The 23,247-nt window shown below is 36.8% G+C and overlaps 1 protein-coding gene across 9 annotated transcripts in view; it reads right to left on the reverse strand.

Moving 5' to 3' along the window:
• Positions 1–23,247, reverse strand: part of CFAP20DC (CFAP20 domain containing) — a 233,348-nt gene that overhangs the window by 103,909 nt on the left and 106,192 nt on the right. For all 9 annotated transcript variants that reach the window (XM_030307134.1, XM_030307130.1, XM_030307129.1 and 6 more), the window contains exons 6-7: positions 20,717–20,873; positions 3,644–3,808 (exon numbers count right to left, since the gene is read on the reverse strand). In XM_030307134.1, coding sequence (XP_030162994.1) covers positions 3,644–3,808; positions 20,717–20,873 — 322 coding nt within the window. The remainder of the gene's footprint in view (positions 1–3,643; positions 3,809–20,716; positions 20,874–23,247) is intronic.

The raw sequence follows: 23,247 nt of genomic DNA on the forward strand, positions 1-23,247 counted from the left end.
CAGATGATACGTTCCAAGACCACCAATGGATGCTTGAAACTATGAATAATGCCAAACCACATATATACTGTTTTTTTCCTATACATACATACCTCTGATAAAGTTTAATTTATAAATTGGGCACAGTAAGAGATTAACAACAATAACTGATAATAAAATAGAACAATTATAACAATATACTGTAATAAAAGTTACATGAATATGTTTTCTCTCAAAATATCTTATTGTGCTGTACTCACCACTCTTTTTTTTTTTTTTTAAATTTTTTTTTTCAATGTTTATTTATTTTTGGGACAGAGAGAGACAGAGCACGAACGGGGGAGGGGCAGAGAGAGAGGGAGACACAGAATCGGAAACAGGCTCCAGGCTCCGAGCCATCAGCCCGGAGCCCGACGCGGGGCTCGAACTCACGGACCGCGAGATCGTGACCTGGCTGAAATCGGACGCTCAACCGACTGCGCCACCCAGGCGCCCCTGTACTCACCACTCTTATGATGATGTGAGATGATAAAATTTCTACATGATGAGATGAAGTGAGATGGATGATGTAGGCGTGTGACCTAGAGTTAGGCTACTACTGGCTTTCTGAGGATACATCACAAGGATGTGAACCACAGTTGACCACAGGTAACTGAAACCTCAGATAAAGGGAGACTACTCTATTTTCAAGTAATCTTAGCTGCCTTGCATGTGCAATGGGATTTACGTTAAGAGGAACAATCATAACCCTTATGGTTATAAAGGAATAGAAATTGGAATTCACAGGGCAGGAGAAGTTTGCTATTAGATGATGATTATTAATTTTCTGTATACATGACTCAAGTTGACTATTACTATCAATTGAGATCCCATTCATGGAATTTGCAAAATATATACTAATATCCTCTTCTACAAGTTAGGATCAAATATGGCCTATGAAAAAGTTTCTGTTTAATTATAATATTGAGTTAATGATGCAATTGACATTTACTCAAATTCCTCTTTAATCTCAGGCATTACATGTGTCCTTGAACTTTAAGTTTAAAAAAGATACCAAAAAAATCTGGATATAGACTTGTGTTTTCATTTAAAGACATAATTAATTCTTAAAACATTAAGCCAGAGAGATAAAAGAAAAACGAGTATTCACAATTGTTCTTATATTTGATAGGCTTTACAGCTTAGTCATTACTGTTACTGAAAGCATTCACAGCCTATCAGATACAGATAGAGTGTTTGGTTATCAAAAAAAAAAAAAAAAAAAACAAAAAAAAAAACTCTTACTCATTTCATTCTGTGGTGAATCTTCCATTAAGATTGATTTGTGACCTGAGGTGTTTACAACAGCTGTCTGGTTAGTGAGATCTTTTTCATCCATTTATGTCTCTGTCTATCCCTGCCCCCCTTAAAGATAGTACCTATAAAAATACACAATTTCTCACTACCTGTGCTACCAAAATGCCTTGCCTAAAGTTGGCAATTATGGAAGCAGGTGATAGGAACATGGGGGTTTATTACGTCTTCACTCCACTTTTCTGGAAGTTTGGAAATTTCATAATAAAGGGTTTAGGAATATAGTGTCTATTTACACATAGTCCCCTGACAAGGTTTAAACTGAAAAAGTTACAAAATAGGTCCCAATTCTCTAGGAATATACAATTTAGGACATGTAATGCTGATGATGATTGACATATAGAAAATATACCAATAATAAATAAATCCAGGATAAATAGAGAGTGAAACAGTCCATTTCTGTAACTCATTCATTTCATCATGCTAGCTCCTTTCTCTGGATTCTTCTTTGACCTCTCTCAAACTTTGACCCTGCTCTTTTCCCCATCTGTTACCTGGGAATCAACAAGTCCTGCCTGTGTTTCTCCTGTAGCATCACTCAGGGTCATCACTGACATTATTTGCTCAGATGGCTGTAAAGACATCTGAGTTGTATTTCTCAATCTCTGGTTTTACCTGACTTAAAGATTCATCTTGAATCTTGATGTCAAACTCATCTTCCTAAAAAGGGCATTACTGTGTCTCTCCTTTAGGACAGTAGGAGGAGAATACTCTTCAGGTATTCTTCTGACCCAGCCATTCAGCCTTCGGAGGCCATTCTTCATACTTACTAATCCCTCAGAAAACTCACCCATGCATTTTGCTATCTCCTTGTCTTTGCTTAGTCGTCTGCACCATCTTACACTTCCATAAGTCTTATATTTATTTATAATAAAAATTTATGCAAGTATTGATTGAATACTTTCAGGACCTACTTCTTTCTCTGTAAGTGCCTTATTATGACCATCATTTCACTTTCCTCAGGATTACTTCCATGTGAGTGTCAGCTGAGCCACAGCTTTGTTTGGATGTGTGATCCAGTGGTTCTCAACCCAGGCTACACATCAGAATCACTGAAAACATTTAAATATCCATCCAAGGCCAATTAAGTCAGAATCTCTGGAGATGAATCACAGACATTAGGAAAAAATAATTTTTTTTTACATAAGTTATTTTTAAAATGTCCCAGATGATTCTAACAAACAGGAAGATGAGAACCACTCAGCTGAAGAATATTAGGTTTCTTTTTTTTTTTTAATTTTTAATGCTTTTTTTTTTTTTTTTTTTTTACCTTTGAGAGAGAGAGAAGACAGAGAGAGAGACAGAGCATGAGCAGGGGAAGGGCAGAGAAAGAGAGGGAGACACAGAATCGGAAGCAGGCTCCAGGCTCTGAGCTGTCAGCACAGAGCCTGACCCCGGGGCTCAAACCCACAAACCGTGAGATCATGACCTGAGCTGAAGTTGGATTCAGCCGTTTTAGGCCAAGAAACAGCAATCCCCAAATATGAACGTGTACAAGCCCACAGAGAGTGGTCAGAAAGTCACACATGGGGTATGAGACATGAAACTCTGGAGGAGGTTGGGCTAGGGGAGGTTGGCTTTGTGTGAGTTCCCAAGGGGTGTTTCATTTTGTCTTCTAAAATGGTGGGAAAGGGCATTAAAGGTCTTTAATCAAAGAGCAACAGGATCACATTTCTTTTTTTTTTTTTTAATTTTTTTTACATTTATTTATTTTTGAGAGACAGAGCACAAGTGGGGGAGGGGCAGAGAGAGAGGGAGACCCAGAATCCGAAGCAGGCTCCAGGCTCTGAGCTGTCAGTGCAGAGCCCAATGCGGGGCTTGAACTCACAAACCGCGAGATCATGATCTGAGCCGAAGTTGGACGCTCAACCGACTGAGCCACCCAGGCGCCCCAGGATCACATTTCTATTTCTACAGTCAGAAAGATAATTCTGACAGCAACGTGGAGATTAACTGGGAGGCTAGGGCCACGGTGGGGACCAGATCAATGAAAGTAGCAACAGGATAGAGTAGGAGACAGATTGTTTAGGAGGGATAATTGGCTGGGCTTGGAAGCATACAGGAAAAGGAGAGGAATAACCAAGGATGTTTTGATTTGGTATGTAAAAACCGAGAAAGTATTTTAGTTGCTAAAGAGAAGTTTACAATGATTTATCACAGACACGGGTCGATGCTGGAGTGACTTAGTATTTAACTTCAAGCTATAAAGCATCATTGCAATGCTGTTTTTTTCCGTTTTGTTTTTTTGTTTACTTATTTTTTTTGGTCTTACAAATAAATATGCTTATAATTTAGGTGCCTCAGTGCATACCTGATTCTGCTGAATTCAGGGGATGACCTCCAAATTTTATTTCGGTTTGGCGGAGCTTAGTCATGTTTAGCAGCTGTGTGACTTGTGGAACATCTGTTGTCAGCTGGCAGCTTCGAGGAATAATGTCTGTAGGTTCATTGGTTGGAAAGGGAACCCCATATCCAGCTGAAAACAGAGGCAAACATTCATTTCCCAAATGTAAGTCATTTTTGCCAAATGGACATACCTTATAAATGAAACCAATTAAAGTAAAATATTTTTAGAGTATAACTCTGAACAAGTTACATGACCTTACAGCCTTGGCTTTCTCATCTGTATATGAGTGTTGTAATTGCACTGCTTCCCTTCTAGGACTGTATGAAATATTAAATGAGATAAGGTGTATAACATACACAGCAGGTTCGGAGACTTGTGCAATAAATGAGAGCAATCACTGAATATATTTTACACTTATGTTTCAATACTAGAAATGTGACTCAAGAAAAGATCTAGTTAGGGGCGCTCTGATGCAGATTTCTGGGAGTACGCTGGCTCATTCATATGAGATCAGTACATGCAATGACATAATTGAATAAGTACCTAGAGCCCCTATATGAATAAAGCAATTTTTTAAACTTTTTTATACTGAAATAATTTTAGATCTATGAAAGTTACAAAAATAGTAGAGTTTCTAATACTTTTTACCCAGCTTCCCCTAATGTTAACATCTTACCTTTTAATACTTTCAAAGAAAGAACAGTTTGTTATTATTAAAATAGTGTTTTTATTACTGTAATTTGTATTTCTAATGAGATTTGATATCATTCATATATACTTATGTGGATATGCAAATTTTCAGTTTAGTAAATCTTCTGTTCATGTTCTTAACTCACTTAGGTATGAGAATATTATTTTCTTATTTATTTGTATGTAGGACCTCTTTTATGGCAGAGATATTAAGTCTCATCATATGTAGCAAGCAGGAATTATAAATTGGTATTAGCATTCCAAAAGTAATTTTACTATATGTATAAAAGGCTTTAAAAATGTACGTGCCATTTTACTGAGTAGTTTTACTTTACAAATCTATTCTAAAGTAAAAGAACATCAGAAACCCAGATGAAGATCTATATAAATAGGTGTTTGTAATTTCTGAAAAATAAACAACTTGAATTACCAGTAAAGAGCCACAAGAAATTCTATTTATGAAGATGGCTTAATGATAGGGGAAAGACTTGTGATAGGAGGTTAAATGAAAATAATATATATAAAACTCTAACTCTACTGTAGAAAATCAATAAATAAAATGTGTGAATGGCAAAAAGGCTAAAATGAAATATACCAAAGTGTAAAATAACTTTTGATGGTTTAGCTTAAGTGTAGCTTTTATTTTCTTCTACATGAAAATGTCTATAGGTGTTTAATTTTTATAAGTAAAATTTCTAATTTTAGAATCTGGTGGAAAAAAATTGTGCATGTATATGTGAATGTAAGTAATAAGAAAAATTCAACCAAGCATCCCTTGAAAAACATCTTATGTAAGCATAAACTCTAACCACATTTATAAAGGCAAATGATGTTAGGTTTATATGCACCTAAGTTGTGGCAGTTTCCTAATTAGATCCTAATGTTCTAATCTTGAAAAGGAAATTAATCATTTAACTAAAAACTTAAATACCCATCAACAATGTAATGTAATGTAATGTAATGTAATGGTTTCTAAGTGTCCTAATGCTCCAGTCATTAAAGATGCAGTAGATTTACAAATCTTACTTTTCAGGTGTTCTTTGTTGGTCCATTTCTTATTTGTCATTGACATTTAGAAAATCAATATAAAGTAGTTGAGTAAATAAACCCTCGAGATAGAAAACATTTGGAAAAGTAAATAAACTAACTCCAGATGTATATCTGCCATATCATTCCAAACTCCTCTGAGGTAGAAAAAGCTAATTTCCACAATAATGCTAATATTGATAAACTAAGATTTTATATTAAAAGAGGTAGAGAAGGCTAAAAGGCCCTGAAATAAAATGCTGCATTCTCAGTCACATAATGACAAGTCATGGAAACTTGAGCTTGTGGGGACTGCGTAGATGGTATAGGGAACAATGCCGCACAAAGTTTGAAATGTATCTCAAACGAAATCTGAGTTTCCAACTAACGAGAAATAAGCAGCTAACCCCTGGGAATCAAAATTCGAAGACAGAGACTATTACAAAACTCCAGTCTGAATTTTACAGGAATGTGGTTGACATGCAAATCAGATTTCACAGTAAAATGCTGTGTCATCTCTCCTTTCTATGTACCTACTCTCCCTTTGCACCTCTAATAAGTAGCATCTAATCTACTTATTAGATTGTTCATCGAGGGAAACTGTGGGCAGTATAAAACCTGAAATAGAAGGCAAAATCAAAGAAAAACTATTGGTTTATTATTTTAAAATAAAGACTATTAATAAGCCCATTTACCAACTACTGACTCTCAAACTTTGTGGAGGAATACATGGAAAGGACCTTTAGTCTCATTTTTGTGAAACCAAACTATGAAAGAGCTTCCCGACCTGGGAGTTGGATGTTCTGATAGACTGGAGTGGAAGTTAACTCGGCTCCCCACCACCCAGCTCACCAATAAATACCCCTTCTCCATGTCCAATTTCTAGGTCACTTTATTTTTTTAGCATTCATGGCTTAATTAAAAAATAAGAATTCTAAAAACAGCATAGATCCTACATACAAATTAAATAGTGCTAAACTGTGAGTACATAGAGGGCATGGTCTGCCTTCATTCATTCATTTACTCGTTTTATCATTTAGCAAATACTTATTGAGCCTCTCCTATGTGCCAGGAGCTTATCTAATGGCTGGGAATCTAGCCAGAGTGACCCTGTCCCTGGTCTTCTTGGAAACTCACATCTAGCAGGGAATATGAAATAAATTATACTATAAATAACAATTTAATTGTATTTTGTTAAATGTTCTGAAAGAAAAGTTCCAGGTGTTATGAAAGAGGTAATGGGTCTCAGGGAAAGTCTTTTCTAATAAGGAGACATTTAAGCTGAGTCATGTAAGATAAGCAGAAAGTGGCCAGCTGAAGTAGATGGAGTGATCATTCAGGTGGAGGGAACACAGCATTTGAAGACTCTGAAGGCAGAAGGGCTGTAGTGCATTCTAGGAACTGAAAGAAAGACAATTCTGCCAAAGGATTCTTAGTGTGGGAGAGAGACCAATGAGAGAATCCCGATGGTGTATCACCATCTGGCTCAAAGGGGATGCTCAGTAAACGGTCATGATGAAAGCCCCTTAAAACAGCTGACCTAGATTACAAACAGCTGCCAAGTCCTCCACTTTTCATCTTTGGTTTTTCTTTGCTCGGCTATATCCTGAGAAGTATGCCATGCACACATTCTTTCGATACCCCATCTTTCTCCCCAGATGGCAGATAACAAATCAAGCTGGTAATCAGACACTAAGGGACCAGGGACTATCTGCATTGTTCTTCCAGACAAGTTGTATCTTCTGTAACAGACTGTGTATGGAAACATGCAGACTGCTTGATTAATGTTGAAAAATGACACAAATTTTAAAGTACTTTTGCTAACAAATCTGAAAGAAAACAATGTTGGCTGGAGGGGTCAGCTCAAAACGGCAAAATGGTACATGAAGGAGAAGACTATGAGAAAACTTACAGATCTGCTCATGCAGCATCAAAACACAACCAGATGGTGGGTTTTTTGCTGTCTTTTGCTCCCAGTATGAGTTAGAATGTTTGAGTGACTCTGTAGCCCTGTTCGGCTTTCTTTGGCCATAATGCCATCATAAAATGAATCATTCTATACGCGTTGAATACCATTGATGAGGCTCTTAGCTAGCTTTAAAAATTAGTCATCAATTTTAATATATGTATAAAGCACTTTGTGCATTAAAAATCATCACCCCCATTTTATTGGGGGGGAATGTCTTATAAAATAGTGACATTTACTTAATATTTTAATGTTTATTTATTTTGGGTGGGGGAGGATCAGAGAGAGAGGGAGAGAGAATCCCAAGCAAGTTCCAGGATGTCAGTGCAGAGCCTCATGCAGGGCTTGATCCCACCAACTGTGGGATCATGACCTGAGCTGAAATCAAGAGTCAGATGCTTAACTGACTGAGCCACCCAGGTGCCCCTAAAGTAGTTAAATTTATAGACGTATCAGTTTCTGAGTTCTCCTAATTCATATAATTTAAATAAAGATTAATTTCTTAATAGTTCAGTGGTCTCAAGACTCAACCATATTCATCTTATTTATCTGAGAACAGCCTGTAGTACCTAGCACAGTGATTTTATATATAATCTCACCTCTCTGAAACACCAGTGGGAGCCAAGAAGAAACTACAAGTCTTTAACTGCCAAAATATTTGTCTTAAGTTTGTTTGGGCTGCTATAGAACAGAACACCATAGACTGGGCGTCTTAGAAACAGCAGAAATTTATCTCTCACAATTCTGGAGGCTGGGGAGTCCAAGATCAAGATACCATCAGATTTGGCATCTGATCTGGGCCCTGTTCCTATTCCTGGTTCAGAGACTGTTGTTTTCCTACTCTTACCTCACATGGCAGAAGAGGCGAGGGAGCTCTCTGGGTCTCTTTTATAAGGGCACTAATCCTATTCATGAGGGCTCATGACCTAAACACTTCCCAAGGCCCCCACCTTCAAACACCATCACATTGGGGATTAAGTGTCAACATATGAATTTTAGGGGGACACAAACATTTAGTCCTTAACAATATTGCTACAAAGTCTGTTTAATTTTTATTTGTTCATTCACTCATTTGCCATGTAACTGTCAGATTTTCTCTGGGCATGGCAGAGGTTTGAATCCTGCCCTTATGGAGCTCACTGTATAATGCAGAAAAATATTAAGAAACAGTATAATATAGTGGTTAAAAGCACAGCTCTGAATCAAGGCATCCTGGGTTCACATTCTAGTTCTATCACCTATTAGCTGTGTGACTTTGGCGTGCTAGTTTACCTTGCTGTGCCCTGGTCTCCTTATCTGTAAAACATGGATTAAAAAAATAATGCTAAACTTATAGGGTTATTGTGATGATTAAGTAAGTTAGTGTATATAAGGGCCTAAGAACAGTGCCTGGTACATATAGAAGTGTTTATTTTCAATAACAAAGACTTATGTCAATTATTTCATTACAATGGACACAAAACCACCATGTCTTAGCATGTGGGTTTTATAATAAAAGGTCTTGATGTTTAAAGGGGTAAATAAGCCTTAAGTACACCAGACACTTGGCTATCCTGAAATGAATCATGCCCTTAGTTTTTTTGAAAATATTTTGTTGATGGGAAATACACATTAATATAAAATTAAGCATTTTAAAGTGAACAATTCATTGGCACACAGTCCATTTACAATGTTGTACAACCACCACCTTTATATATATAGTTCCAAAAACACATTTTCATCATTGCAAAGTAAAATTCTTTACCCATTAGCCAGTTTCTCTCCATTCCCTCCAACCCCCATCCCTGGCAACCATTCTATATGGATTTATCTATTCCAGACATTTCATATAAGCAGAATCATACAATATGTGACTTTTTGTCTGTGTGTATGATACATACCATGTTTTGTTTATCCATTCATCTGCTGATGAACATTTGGGCTGTTTCTGCATTTTGGTCATTGTGAATAACAGTGCAGTGACTATGCATGTACATGTATCTGTTTTCCATTCTTTTGGGTATATACATAGGAGTGGCACTGCAGGGTCATATGGTAATTCTGTATTTAACATTTTTAGGAACTGCCAAACTGTCTTCCATAGTAGGTGGATTCCAATTCCTCCACATCCTTGCCAACAGCTGTTTTCCATTAAAAATAAAAATTATAGCCATCCCAGTGAGTGTGAAGTAGTATCTCATTGTGGTTTTGATTTACATTTCCCTAATGACTAAAGATGTTAAGCATTTTTTCATGTTTGTCAACTATTTATATATCTTCTTTGGAGAAATACTACAGTAGCTAAGTCCTTTGACTATTTGTTAATTGGTTGTGTGTATTTATTATTGAGTTGTAAGAGTCCTGTGAGATATATGATTTGTTAATATATTCTCCCATCCTGTAGGTTGTCTTTTCAATTTCTTAATAATGTCTTTTGATACACAAAAGTTTTAAAATTTTAATGTCCAATTTATCTATTTTTAAAATTTTGTTGCTGTGCTTTAGGGTCAGTCATATCTAGGAATCCATTGCCAAATCTAAGGTCATAAAGATTAAGTTCTATTTTTTTTCCTAAGAGTTTTATTTAGCTCTTAAATTGAGGTCATTGATCCGTTTGAGTTTTTATATATGGTGTGAGGTAGGGGTCTATCCTCATTCTTTTGCACGTGGATATCTGTCCCAGAACCATTTGTTGAAAAGTCTCTTCTTTCCTAATTGAATGTTCTTGGCACTCCCATAAAGAAATCAGATGTATGGGTTCATTTCTGGACTCAATTCTATCCCATTAGTCTATATGTCCATTCTAAATGTACCAAACTGTTTTGATTGCTGCAATTCTTGAGGCAAGTTTTGAAATTGAGAAGTGTGAATCCTCCAACTTTGTTCTTCTTTTTCAATATTGTTTTTGGCTATTTGGGTCCCCTTGCAATTCCATATGAATTTGAGGATTGGCTTTTTCATTTCTGCAAAGAGGTCACTGAAATCTTAAGAGAGATTGCACTGAATCTCTAGATCTCTTTGGGTAATACCAGCATCTTAACAATATTGTCTTCCAATCCATGAACATAAGATGTCTTTCCATTTATTTAGGTATTCTCTAACTTCCTTTAGGAATGTTTTGTAGTTTTCAGTGAACAAGACTTTCATTTTCTTGGTAAAATTTATTCCTATGTATTTAATTATTTGTGATGAATATATAAATGAAATTGTTATCCTTAGAGTTTTTGAGATATGAAGTCCTATTAGAAATAATATATAAAATACCTACTTATATAATTGCTAATTTTTAAAAAAATGTTTATTTATTTTGGGGGGGGGAATGCGTACACATGAGCTGGGGAGGGGCAGAGAGCAAGGGAGAGAGAGAATCCTAAGCATGCTCCACGTTGTCAGTGCAGAGCCTGATGTGGGGCTTAATCTCATGAACTGTGAGATCATGACCTGAGCCAAAATCAAGAGCAAGAGTCAGAAGCTTAAATGATTGAGCCACCTAGGAACCCTTAACCTTTCATTTTGAGAGAGAGAGAGAGAGAGAGAGAGAGAGAGAGAGAGAGCGCGCACATGTGAGCAGGGGAGAGAATCTCAAGCAGCTCCACACCTAGCATGGAGCCTGATGTGGGGCTTTATCCCACAACTCTGGGATCACAACCTGAGCTGAAATCATGAGTTGGGTGCTCAACTGACTGAGCCACCCAGTGTCCCTACAATTGATATTTTAATCAGAATAGTTCTGTGTCTTGATATATAGATATTCATAACCCATTTTTGTGGGATCTACTATTGGCTAGGCACCTCTGCTATACTGAGATCTTACGCCTTTTCTTGCCCTGGGGTGGTTTACTAGGCAAGGGCAATTTGAGTTCAATTCCACTGCAGGAAGGAGTGGGCATGCAGCCTTAAACTGATGAAATCTGATAGGATGAGCACTCACCTGACCTGGAGATAGAGAGGCAGAGAAACTCTCAACAGTGTTAATTATTAAAAACACTAAACCATTCCAGTTACTGAGGAAGGCAAACTTGTATACTGTTGAGGAAGGAACAGTCAGAGGCCTGGCCTAGAGTTCCACCTTCCTGACCTCAGCACAAGATACCTCATTTCCATGGACCTTATTTTCCTCCTCTGTGCAATTAAGACATTGGATTAGATGATCTCTAAGGCCCTTCCCTGCTCAATGAGTCCATTATGGCAAGATGTCAGTATTTCTAGTTTTTTCTCTGGCCTTTGAAGGGATAATTTTCTTCACATTGCTTGACATTCAATAAAGGCTTATTGAATAGAGACAGTGACTGAATGAATAATTGAACAAACAATTAGCCAACCTTTACTTCATTAATTCATCAGACATGTATGACAGATTACCAACACCAGGCCATGTGCTAGAGATAAAAATATGGAGACTTAACCTATGCCCTCAAGGGGCTCTCAGTCTGAAATTATACTTTTAATTATTCTATTCTTGCATTTCTCAACACAGAACACATGCCCAAGTGCTGATATCTTATTTTATTTTTTAAGTTTATTTATTTATTTTGAGAGTGAGCACATACAAGTGAGGGAGAGGCAGAAAGAGAAGGGAGAGAGAATCACAAGCAGGCTCCATGCTGTCAGTGCAGAGCCCCATGCAGGGCTTCATCTCACAAACTGTGAGATCATGACCTGAGCCAAAATTGAGAGTCAGAGGTTAAAGCAACTGAGCCACCCAGGTGCTCCACTGTGATATTTTAGAAAGAACACTGAACTGGGTGTCAGAAGACCCATAAAGTCATCAGTGACATAGTCTAAGTCCATGCCTAGTGGATAATCACTTGTTCTTTCCTCTCTCTTTTCTCTCCTCTTGTTCTTCTCTTACCTATGTGTGTATGTGTGTGTGTATATATATATATATATATATATATATATATATATATATATATTTTTTTTTTTTTTTTTTTAATGCAGAATGATACAAGTTAATCAATAATTCAGTCATGCAAATGCTTAAAAATGCCAGTCCATGTCCCCTTGGGAACCATAAAAGTCATAAATTCATTTGAACCAGCATGCTTTACTACTTGTTCAGCATAAGCCATTCCTCCGGGCAAGTGAAAAACTGGTTAATTTCTTGTTTTAGGGTTCTAGCAATTCACTTTCTATTATATTGCACTGTGTAAACAGAAAACAGCAATGGAATCAGGCAACATTGCCTAGCATGGGTGAGTTTAAGAGGTTCTAGAATGAAATGCAGCAGTTTAAATAAGCCAAGGACAACAAAGTACTGAGCTTAAGTAACATTTAATACAATATCTTTAAATAAAATCTCAGAATGGAATGTAAGAAACAGGAAAAAGAGTTTCCTAAGATAAAAGTCTCAATACTATGACTAACAGATCTGTCTTTGAAGGAGAAAATCAACCCTCCCACTACTTTCAGTATGAAAGACAAAGGGACATCCATAACTTATCGAATACAGACATGTTTAACATGGCCGGTCACCAAATCGTGACATTCTTATTCCATGACATGTCTTGCCTTTTTTTTTTTTTTTTTTTTAAGGAGGCTCCAGCCCAGTGTGGGGCCTGAACTCATGACCCGAGATCAAGACCTGAGCGGAGACCAAGAGTCAGATGCTCAACTGACTGGGCCACCCAGGCACCCTCCCCTTGCCTGGGAAATTCTAAAATTTCCCCTCCCACCCTCCCAAGAAGGGCAGTACACTGTAGTAATTAGGAGTATATACTCGAGTCCTAATGACAGGCTTCAAAACCTGCCTTTACTACTTAACAGTTGTGTGACACTGGGCACATTATCTGACTTCTCTGTGCCTAAGTTTCCCTATCTATGAAATGGGGATAATAGTAACATCCACTTCATAGAGTTGTTATGAGCATTAAATTAAGTTCATATATAAAGTGTTTAGAACACCTACTGCTCCTATTAGCACCATAATCATCACTGCTATCACTTCTGCTGCCAACCTCCTTGGTCAGGGACACTCATTTTGCCCCATACTGTTATCCTTTCTCCTCTTTTATCAAATGTCTTCATAAGTATTCTTGTACTGTTTATGTTTCTAGTGTCTAAAATTACACAGTGAACTTTCAGGGAAGGAAATTTGCTCTACCTCTTTATGTCACACAAAACATGCAGCCTAGTAATAGAATATTATATTAAATCATTACTCCCACCCCTGCCATGTACCATACTGAACTCCCTGTTCCTTGAACACATCAGATATATTCATGATACCCTGCCTTTATGCACATACACTCTTTCCTCTTTTAGAAATGCTTTCTTTTCTTGTTATCCATTTTCATTACCTGGGAAATTATTATTTTTCCTTCAGGATATATTTTGGAAATTTATTTCTCTAGGTGAGTATAGACCAAACACTGCTCTATGGATAGATACTGACCCATGAAGTCATTTTCACTGGTCTGTGGTGAAAATGTCAGCCTTTATTCTGAAATTAACACCTTCCTAATGTGTGTTTGTGTGTGTGTGTGTGTGTTTAAATGTCTTTTCAATTAATGAAATGATCAGAATAATTGTAGTTTTTCTTTTTTTGTTTGTTTTAATGCTCTGATTTGGCAAATTCAAAAGTTGGCAACCTTATGTCAGTCAATTTTTTCTTAACTTGGTAGGTCTGTGAAATCAAAGTGCCTCTCCAGGTGGCTTTCTCAAATAAGAGGTAAGTGCTGCAGACTCTCCTCCCACTGCTTGTTAAGCCCATTAGTTAAGTTTCTTCCAGGTATAACAATCTACATGTACATGTAAATCTTCCTGAGAGATCCCAACCTCCTCAAGGCAGAGGCTGTGTCAACCCAGTGCCTGATTACAGGAGGCAGATAAATGTTTAGCATCTACACAATGAATCATAGTTTTTATCTTGTCACATACATTTTTATATTTTATTGGATCTTCACAACCACCTCATAATAATTAATGAGGAAACAATGCTCAGAGATGTTCAGAACTCACACAAAGCACAAAGTTGGTACATGATCACAGCAATGGACTGTGGGACCATTAACCTGTATCTTTGGCCTCTACAATACCAATTTAACTTCTCCAAGATGTACTTGGTTTACACACCTTATGCTTTCAGTGGGAATGTAATAGTATTTTGCTTAACCAAGGAACAATTATTATCCTCACTTTACTGATGCAGAACCTGAAGCATAGAGATTGGGTGAGCACTTGTACAAGGTTAAGTCCTGGCAGCTAAGTGAGGAATATGGGGTTATATTCCACAGCACCCTGAACCACAGCATGCCTCCCCAAGTCTATTTGGAACATTTGAGGCAATCTGAGATGCCACATTCATAAGGCTTTTTTTCAGTCCTTCTGAAAAACTAAAAGAAATCATGCCAATGTTTGTTCTTGGAATTTTTTACAGATTACCCATTCATTTTAAAAACTGATTATAAAACAAAATATGTGTATATTGTTCAAAAATACAAATGGTACTACAAGATTATGAGACAAAGTCATTCCCTGACTGCTGCCCTCCCCCCTCACTCATCCCCCCAGGCTCGCAATGCAGAGGCAACTATTCTGAAGCCTCAGCAATAGCTTCTATCTTCTGGTACTTATTTGTTTATAAACAGTAGCCTCATATTGGCATTTCTGCACTTATGCTTTAGATAATATCTCTGACTTCCTATTTTGGAAAAAAAAAAGATTTAGCACTGTTAAACTACCATACCACCTTCCTTCCCTCCCCACATCTTTCAAATAGGATTTTTCATAATTTTTGGATAACTTATTATTTAGTATGGTACATTATTAAGATTATGTACAAAAATTGTGCCAATAGGCAACTATTTTTAAGGCAAAAATCTAAAAGGTGGACAACACCAAATGCAGGCAAGGCAAGAGTTACTCTTATTCATTCCTGGTGGGAATACAAAATGGTATAGCCACTTTGGAAGTCAGTTTGACAGTTTCTTAAAAACTAAACTTACTCTTACCCTATGAACTGGCAGTCATCCTCCTTGATATTTACCCAAATGGGTTGAAAATTTATGTTCATACAAAAACTTGCACAAGAATATAGCAGCTTCATTAATAATTGCCAAATTTTGGAAGCAACCAAGATGTCCTTCGGTAGGTTAATGGAAAAACAAACTGGTAATACAGACAAGAGAATATTATTCAGCATCAAAATGATATGAACTATCAACCCATGAAAAGACATGGAGGAACTTTTTAAAAAAAATGTTTATTTTTGAGAAAGAGAGAATGAACGAGCAGGAACGGGGGAGGGGCAGAGAGAGAGAGGAAGACAGGGGATACGAAGCAGGCTCTGCGCTGACAGCAGAGAGCTTGATGTGGGCTTGAATCCACAAACTGCAAGATTATAACCTGAGCCAAAGTCAGATGCTCAACTGATTGAGCCACCGAGGCACCCCTGGAGGTTAAAAGGCATATTACTAAGTGAAAGAAATCAGTCCAAAAAGGCTATATGTTGCGTGATTCCAACTATGTAACATTCTGGTGAAGGCAAAACTATGAAGACAATAAAAAGACCAATGGTTGCCAGGAATTAATAGGGAGGGAGGAATGAATGGGTAGAACCTAGAAGACAAGGGCAGTGAAACTATTCTGTATGATAGTATATTGTTAGATACATGTTATTATTCATTTGTCAAAACCCACTGAGTATACACCACTAAGAGGGAATGCTAATGTAAACTATGTACTTTGGGTGATAATAAAGTGTTTATGTAAGTTCATTAATTTTGGCAAATGTACCACTCTGGTATGAGTGGCTATAGCCGTGGAGACTGTGCATATGCGGGGGTAACGAGGACGTAGAAATTCTTTGCAATTTGCATTCAATTTTGCTATGAACCTAAAACTGCCCTTAAAAATAAAATGTTTTTTTTATTTTTTTTTAATTTTTTTTTTTCAACGTTTATTTATTTTTGGGACAGAGAGAGACAGAGCATGAACGGGGGAGGGGCAGAGAGAGAGGGAGACACAGAATCGGAAACAGGCTCCAGGCTCTGAGCCGTCAGCCCAGAGCCCGACGCGGGGCTCGAACTCACGGACCGCGAGATCGTGACCTGGCTGAAGTCGGACGCTTAACCGACTGCGCCACCCAGGCGCCCCTAAAATGTTTTTTTTTTAAACAGCTGTACACATTTAAGCCATGTAATATGCTATGATTACGTTTCTTTTCTTGTACAACTTTTTGTTTTCCTTAGGGTTGATCACTGTTTTATTTTGTGATAGATTTTTGTACACACCCCACATTAATTCTTCCCAAACTCCCTATTAGCACTATAAAATCAAATCAACTTTACTTTCCATGTTCAAACACATCATATTGTATCAGATATATTCTTTTCCTAGAGACTTTCCTCTTGAAAGCCTCCATTTTCCTGCTGAAATCTGGACTGTTTTCTAGATGTGCTGAACAAATGTCATCCTTTGAATTCCTTTAACCACAATTCTGAAAATTCTCTTTGCTTTTCTCTGAAATCTTGTTTCTTGGATCCCACATACTCCTTTTTCTTGATCTACTCCTTATATTTTATGGAGAATATCTTCCAGATCTTTTCTGACAAAGGATTTAAATAAATATAAAATTTTGAGACCTTGCATGTCAGCAAACACCTTTATTTTGCACTCAATTAATTGTTAGACTGGATGGGTGTAAAATTCTAAGTTGAAAGTAATTTTTCCTTATATTTTGAAGGTATGGTTTCAAGGTCTTCTACCATCTAATGTTGTTGTATGAAGTCAGACATCATTCTTATTCCTACTCCTTTGCATGCAACTTCAATTTAAAAAAAATTCTGGAAGCTTTAATAATCTTTTCTTTTTTTCCCTCCTATTCTGAAATTACACAATGGTGACTCTTTTCTTCTTTTTTTTCTTTTTCTGTTTTTGATGAGCTATGTCAATCTGAAAACACCTGACCTTTAATTTTGGGAAATCTTCCTATATATCATCCCTCCTGTTTCCTCTAGTCTCTCACTTAGAATCCTATCATTCTGTTGATGGGTCTCTTGGACTAACTTCTAATATTCTTAATATTTGGATCTTATTTTCAGTCTTTCGGGCTTCTTAAAAAAATTTTTTTTATTCTAAATCTCTGAAGAAAGACAATACAATACAATCTCAAAATAGCTATATAGTTTCTGTGTCAAAATGTCCAGTATACACTCAAAACTTACTAGACATATTAGGATACAAGAACAAGAGAAAAACAGACAACAAAAACAGACCCACAGGACAGACAGACATTGGAATTGTGAGCCATGCCTTTTAAAATAACTTTGCTTAATATATTTGAGAAATTAAATAATGAGATGGAGAATTTCAGCTAAGGAATGGAAACTATAAAAAAATCTAATGGAAATTCTAGAAACAAAAAATATAATAACTGAAATTAAGAATGCCAAAGTATGTGTTCATTTATCTTCTTGACAAATATCTAAAGAAATGCCTATCTAGAAGCTCCAAGAGAAATGTAGAATGATTCTAGCAGCACTATTCAAAATGCCTAATATGGACAAATAAATTGTGGTACATTCACACGATGCCATACTATGTACAGTAATTAAATTAGCAATATAGGTGAATCTCACAAACACATTTTACACAAACACATTAAAATACATGTTAAAGAATGTATATTTGGAAAGAATATATACTATATGATTCCACTTAAATAAACTTCAAAAATAGGTAAAATTAATTTAAATTGTTAGAAGTCAGGAGAGTGTGACCTCTCAAAAGAGAGAGGGACATGACTGGGAGGGGATTATGAGCAGGGATTCTAGGATGTTTGTAGTATTCTATTTCTTGATCTGGATGATGGTTACAGAAATGTGTTCACTTTGTGGTAATTCATAAAGCTGCACACTTATGATTTATAAATGTTTTTAAATTATATTAAAGGCTTATAAGATAATAAACTTCAATAAAATACAACAAGAACAAATAACTCCTATTTTATAGATGCAGTGTTTTCTTAACTTTGAGAAAAGTATGTATCGATTTCCTACTTTATCTATTTCCTTCTTTCTGTTAGTTCTTGTGTCTATCTAACATGTATCCAATGTACCTGAGTTGAAAAGTTCTCTGGATCAGTTTCTCCAGAGAAGAAATATCCTATTGTTTGCTTATTTGGAGTTAGAAAGGGAATCTGGGATCTGTTAGCAGTCCATATGGAATTTTAGCCAATTTCCTTGTTTTTAGCCACACTCTCTTTTACTTCCTGCCTTTGGTAGGGGGCTGCCAGTTCTTGAGCCCCTCTGAGCTTCTACATTATGAATCTCATTGGTGAATCTCTCTGTAAACCCACTAGTTTCAGCTTCTTCTGCTCTTCTAAGTCAGTTGTCATTCCTCAATCTTACAAAATTTATGAACACACTTTGTCTGTTGTTAGCTACTCTTCCATAATTTTCATCCTGGTGGGTTTATTGCCATTTTTAGTACTATAATTTTAGTGGGGTTTGAGGAAGGATCAGAGATAAAAACATGTATTTAATATGCCATATTTTGATTTACTCTTTTCCTTACATTTATTTAAAAATATTAATCAGGTTATGATTTACCTCCTATGATCTGATGTAGAATGCACATACATTTCTATAAATTTTGAGGTTTCTTATTAGCTGGGTGCTATTTTTTTAAAAAATGAAGTCTTTTGCTTTCTTGTATAGCCTTTTTAAAAAAAAAATTTTTAACGTTTATTTTTTGAGAGACAGCATGAGCTGGGGAGGAGACAGAGAGAGAGGAGGTCACAGATTCTGAAGCAGGCTTCAGGCTCTGAGCTGTCAGCACAGAGCCTGATGCGGGGCTCAAACTCATGAACCATGAGATCATGACCTGAGCCGAAGTTGGATGCTTAACTGACTGAGCCACCCAGGTGCCCCTCTTGTATAGCCTTTAAATGGTACATAAGATGAGTGGCTGGACTTCCTGCCTTGTAATCTCTCTGGGAGCTGTTAATGCACTGCTGTGTTTTGTTATCAAATGAAATTTATAGGCACAGTTTCTTGTTCCACAGAGTGAACCACACAAGGATTTCTCAGACACTCATCCAGACAGAGCAAGTCTAAAGTCTACTTTATACAAACTTCTAAGAAATCACCTTTGCCATCTTATGTGCTGCTCTGTTTCCTGGGCTTCTAGAAAAATTGATTTTGTTAAAAATAATCCCAGACAAAAATCAAAAGGAAGCATCAGTATTCTCTCAATACTTTCAGTTGTTTAAGACTATCTTAGGAGAGTTTGTGCCATCTTATAAATTCTGGACAGTTCAGTTATCTGCAGAATATATTTATTAATCATATAATGAATAATCAATGTGTATATTTCCAATCTTTCTACAAATAATATGAGGAATAACTCAATCATTTTTCTATTTTAACATGATTATTGGAAAATTAATATATAAATGTAATTTCTCCCAAATGAGTTCATGAAATAACCACAGAATAATGAGATAGTATACGTTGGACAATAGCAGAGCTTTTTGAATGTTGACATCTTTTGAACACCCTTGTTAATTTGGTGATTTTACTGCATCAATGAGTCCTATCTCCTTAGTTGGAAATCAGACATTTGCATTGTTAGCCTCCCTTGCAGCATGTGACCTAGCCTCTACAAGTCAGACAGTACAGTCAGACCTACAGTCTTTGCCCAGTTGCAGTAGCTATTGGGGGGTCTTCCTTGGAGCAGTCCTGTGGTGGGAGCTGCGTTTGTTTTTGGCTGTAGCCTCTAAGCCTGATTTTCTGGACATCCTTGAGATTCTATGAACTGGCTAATTTCCTTAAATAAATTCTTTTTTCTGTTTCAACTACCTAGACAGGACTCCATCGCTTGCAACTAAGAACCTCGACGGATTCGCATGGTAAGTGCTATCATAAACAAACAAGAAAAATAACCACAAAAATAAAAAAGATATCTTTGTGACATCCAGCTATATTTAAACACGTGATTCAGAGTAAAGAATGACATATGCTACAACATGGATGAATCATGAGGTCTTAGGCTAAGTGAAATAAGCCAACTATAGAGAGACAAATACTGTTATGATTTTACTTATATAAGGCAACTAAAATAATTAAATTCATGGAATCAGAGTAGAATGGTGGTTACCAGCAGTTGAGGAGGGGGGAAATGGGAGTTACTAATCGATGGGTTTTGGTCAAGATGAATACACTCTAGAGATCTGCTATACAGCATTGCACCTGTAGTCAACAATAACATGTTATACACCTAAAAATTTGTGAAGAGGACAGATCTCATGTTAAGTTTTTATTCCACAATAACACAGAAAAACCATTTCCATGTACTCATACTATCCAAAGGTGTGTCTAATTTTTAAAAACACATTGGAGAATTTAAAAATCTTGGTAGCAATTTGAACATACCGTCTTTATCAACAGTGTCTTGAGGCTTGCATTTTAAAGTAAAGATCTTCCGTAGCTTACAGTTAGCAGAGACAACAATTCCATCCAATGACTGGAAAACTGCTCCCTTGAATATTTCACTGGTAAATGCTACCAAGTCTATACATAGATTGCACCACTAAAATAAAGGAAAGAAGGGTAAGTACTTTTCAATAATCACATAGGTGAACAAGCCATCTATATGTGGGTAGTCCAGAGAGTGGAGGCAATTATCTGGATCAACTTGCCCCAAAACAACTTTCCCCCTTAAGCAAATCTCTATTTTGGCTTCAGTTTTCTTAAAAATTGCATTGATTCTTCCAAAGAAGTCATCGTAATCTAAACTATACATTGGTCATCTGACTGTAGAGTTCTCATTACAAGGCAAGATTTTGACAACTTTGGGAAATAACTCTGGATCTGTAGGCAGTATGCTAGTGGGAAGCTAATTGCAGGTGCGTTAGACCACTTAAATCTTGAAAATCAGGGATAAGTAGCCAATTGTTCCTTCAAGGGGACTAATTTGATCATAATTAGCCACTTATATTTGTTAAAAAAAATCATGGATGAAATTGGAAGCCGGGTTTAAATTGTGGCCGGTGCTGTCTACTTATAACCAATTAACCTATTGTACAGAAATAGATTCTTCTAAAGAATTTGTAATTATGCCTGGTATTTGCCAGTTTTTAAAGTACTCTTTGCAGGGACTAATTTCTGCCCATTAAACAATTAGACTCCTCAATACTTCATCAAATGAATTCTCTAAATGGTCTGACTGAGTTAAAGAAAAGGAGAAAATAATCATTTAGTGAGAAATTAAGACATATTGAAGATTGCAGGACAACAGGAAAAAGAATTTTTGAAATTAAAAGCACAGTAGTATTTAAAGTTGTCTGTACTTCTTTTAAAATATCAGTTTACATAAGGTTCATCTTATTAATCTGTCAAAAGTGAAAGTTATATTTATTTATAAAAGAGATAACGATGCTATTTATAAAGGCATATTCTATTCAGGAATGTCGATTTTATTATGAAGGAAAACCTGAGGTTTTTCCACAGGAGAAAAGTAAGACAGATTGCAGCAAGTTACTGATTAAATACAGGAAGATTAATCATAGGTATCTCAAGAGTAGAATTATATTCCCAGGCAATGGGGATGCTCTTGTTTTTTGGGTGAAAAGAAGTCTGGTGGAATAAGAGGTGGGAAGGAGGGCTGACTGTGATGTGGTAATGAGACTCGCTTGACCTGCAGGGTGGTGAGCTCCGGGGAGGTGTGGGAGGTAATGTTGGATGGGCCAGCAAGCCAGGTTCTGGAGGGGCAGAAAGATCAGGAGAACTTTGGACTCCAGAGGTAAGGTGTCATTGCAGCTCTTGAAGGAGAATGTGACAAGAATGGAGTACTGGGAATTCTAGAGTATCCCTGATGCAGGAATATTTGGGGGTGGGAGGAAGGCTGAGGTAGAGTGGAGACAGACTGAGGCACAGGAAGACTAGTAAGTCAGTCAGTCAGTCAGTCAGTCAGTCAGTCACTTAAGCATGACATGAGGAGGGTCTTGTAGAGGGCTAGTTTTGGGGGTGGGATATAAGGGACAAGTCCAGTAGGCATGTCATGGAATAAATGAAACATCAGGGTTTGGTAAAATCCAGGTTATAGGGGATGGTGCTACTGGGGTTTCCAGCTATCCAATAATAATTATTAACATTATTAACATCACCATTGTTGTTATGTGGTTCCTATTCTTAAAAGACTTAAGATTGCAATCATTCAGCTAATCTGTCCCAACAGTAACTGTATTCATCCATTCCTCCTCACAGGTGCTAAGCACAGGTGCTAAGAGAAGTCACTGGGTGTGACTCTGACATACAGAAATGAATAAGAGAGTCCTTCCAGTCTGGGAAGGGAGGCAGACATGTGGCATCTGGTATGAACTGTTATTGGAGAGGGGGCTCAATGTGGGAGGATGGGAAGGCTCAGGTAAGGCTTCGTTTTAAAATATTTTAAATGTTTATTTTTGAGAGAGAGAGAGAGAGAGAGAGAGAGAGCGAGCGCATGAGTGGGGAAAGGGCAGAGATAGAGGGAAACACAGAATCTGAAGCAGCCTCCAGGCTCTGAGCTGTCAGCACAGAGCCTGATGTGGGGCTTGAACTCACAGACTGCAAAATCATGAGCCAAGATGAAGTCGGACGCTTAACTGACTGAGCCACCCAGGTGCCCCAGGAAAGACTTCTTAAAAAAAACATTTAAAAAATGCCATGATATTATATGTAAATATAAGCCCAAACATAGCAAATTTTATACAAAATGTAGTTCTTGTCATTTCTCCACTCTTCTAATCATACTGTCATCTCTTAACTATTTCTTCTCTCTGTATTTTTAAATAATACCTTTTGATTTATCAATTTTAGACATTATGTACTGTTTTCCTGTTATGGTAGATAAGACTTGTAGTTCACTTAATACTCTACTTCCTCTACTTCAACCTCCATAGGTAATTATCTCTCCTTTCTTTTTT

The sequence above is a fragment of the Lynx canadensis genome, chromosome A2 (genome assembly GCF_007474595.2).
Source record: "Lynx canadensis isolate LIC74 chromosome A2, mLynCan4.pri.v2, whole genome shotgun sequence".
In the NCBI taxonomy this organism is placed as follows: domain Eukaryota; kingdom Metazoa; phylum Chordata; class Mammalia; order Carnivora; family Felidae; genus Lynx; species Lynx canadensis.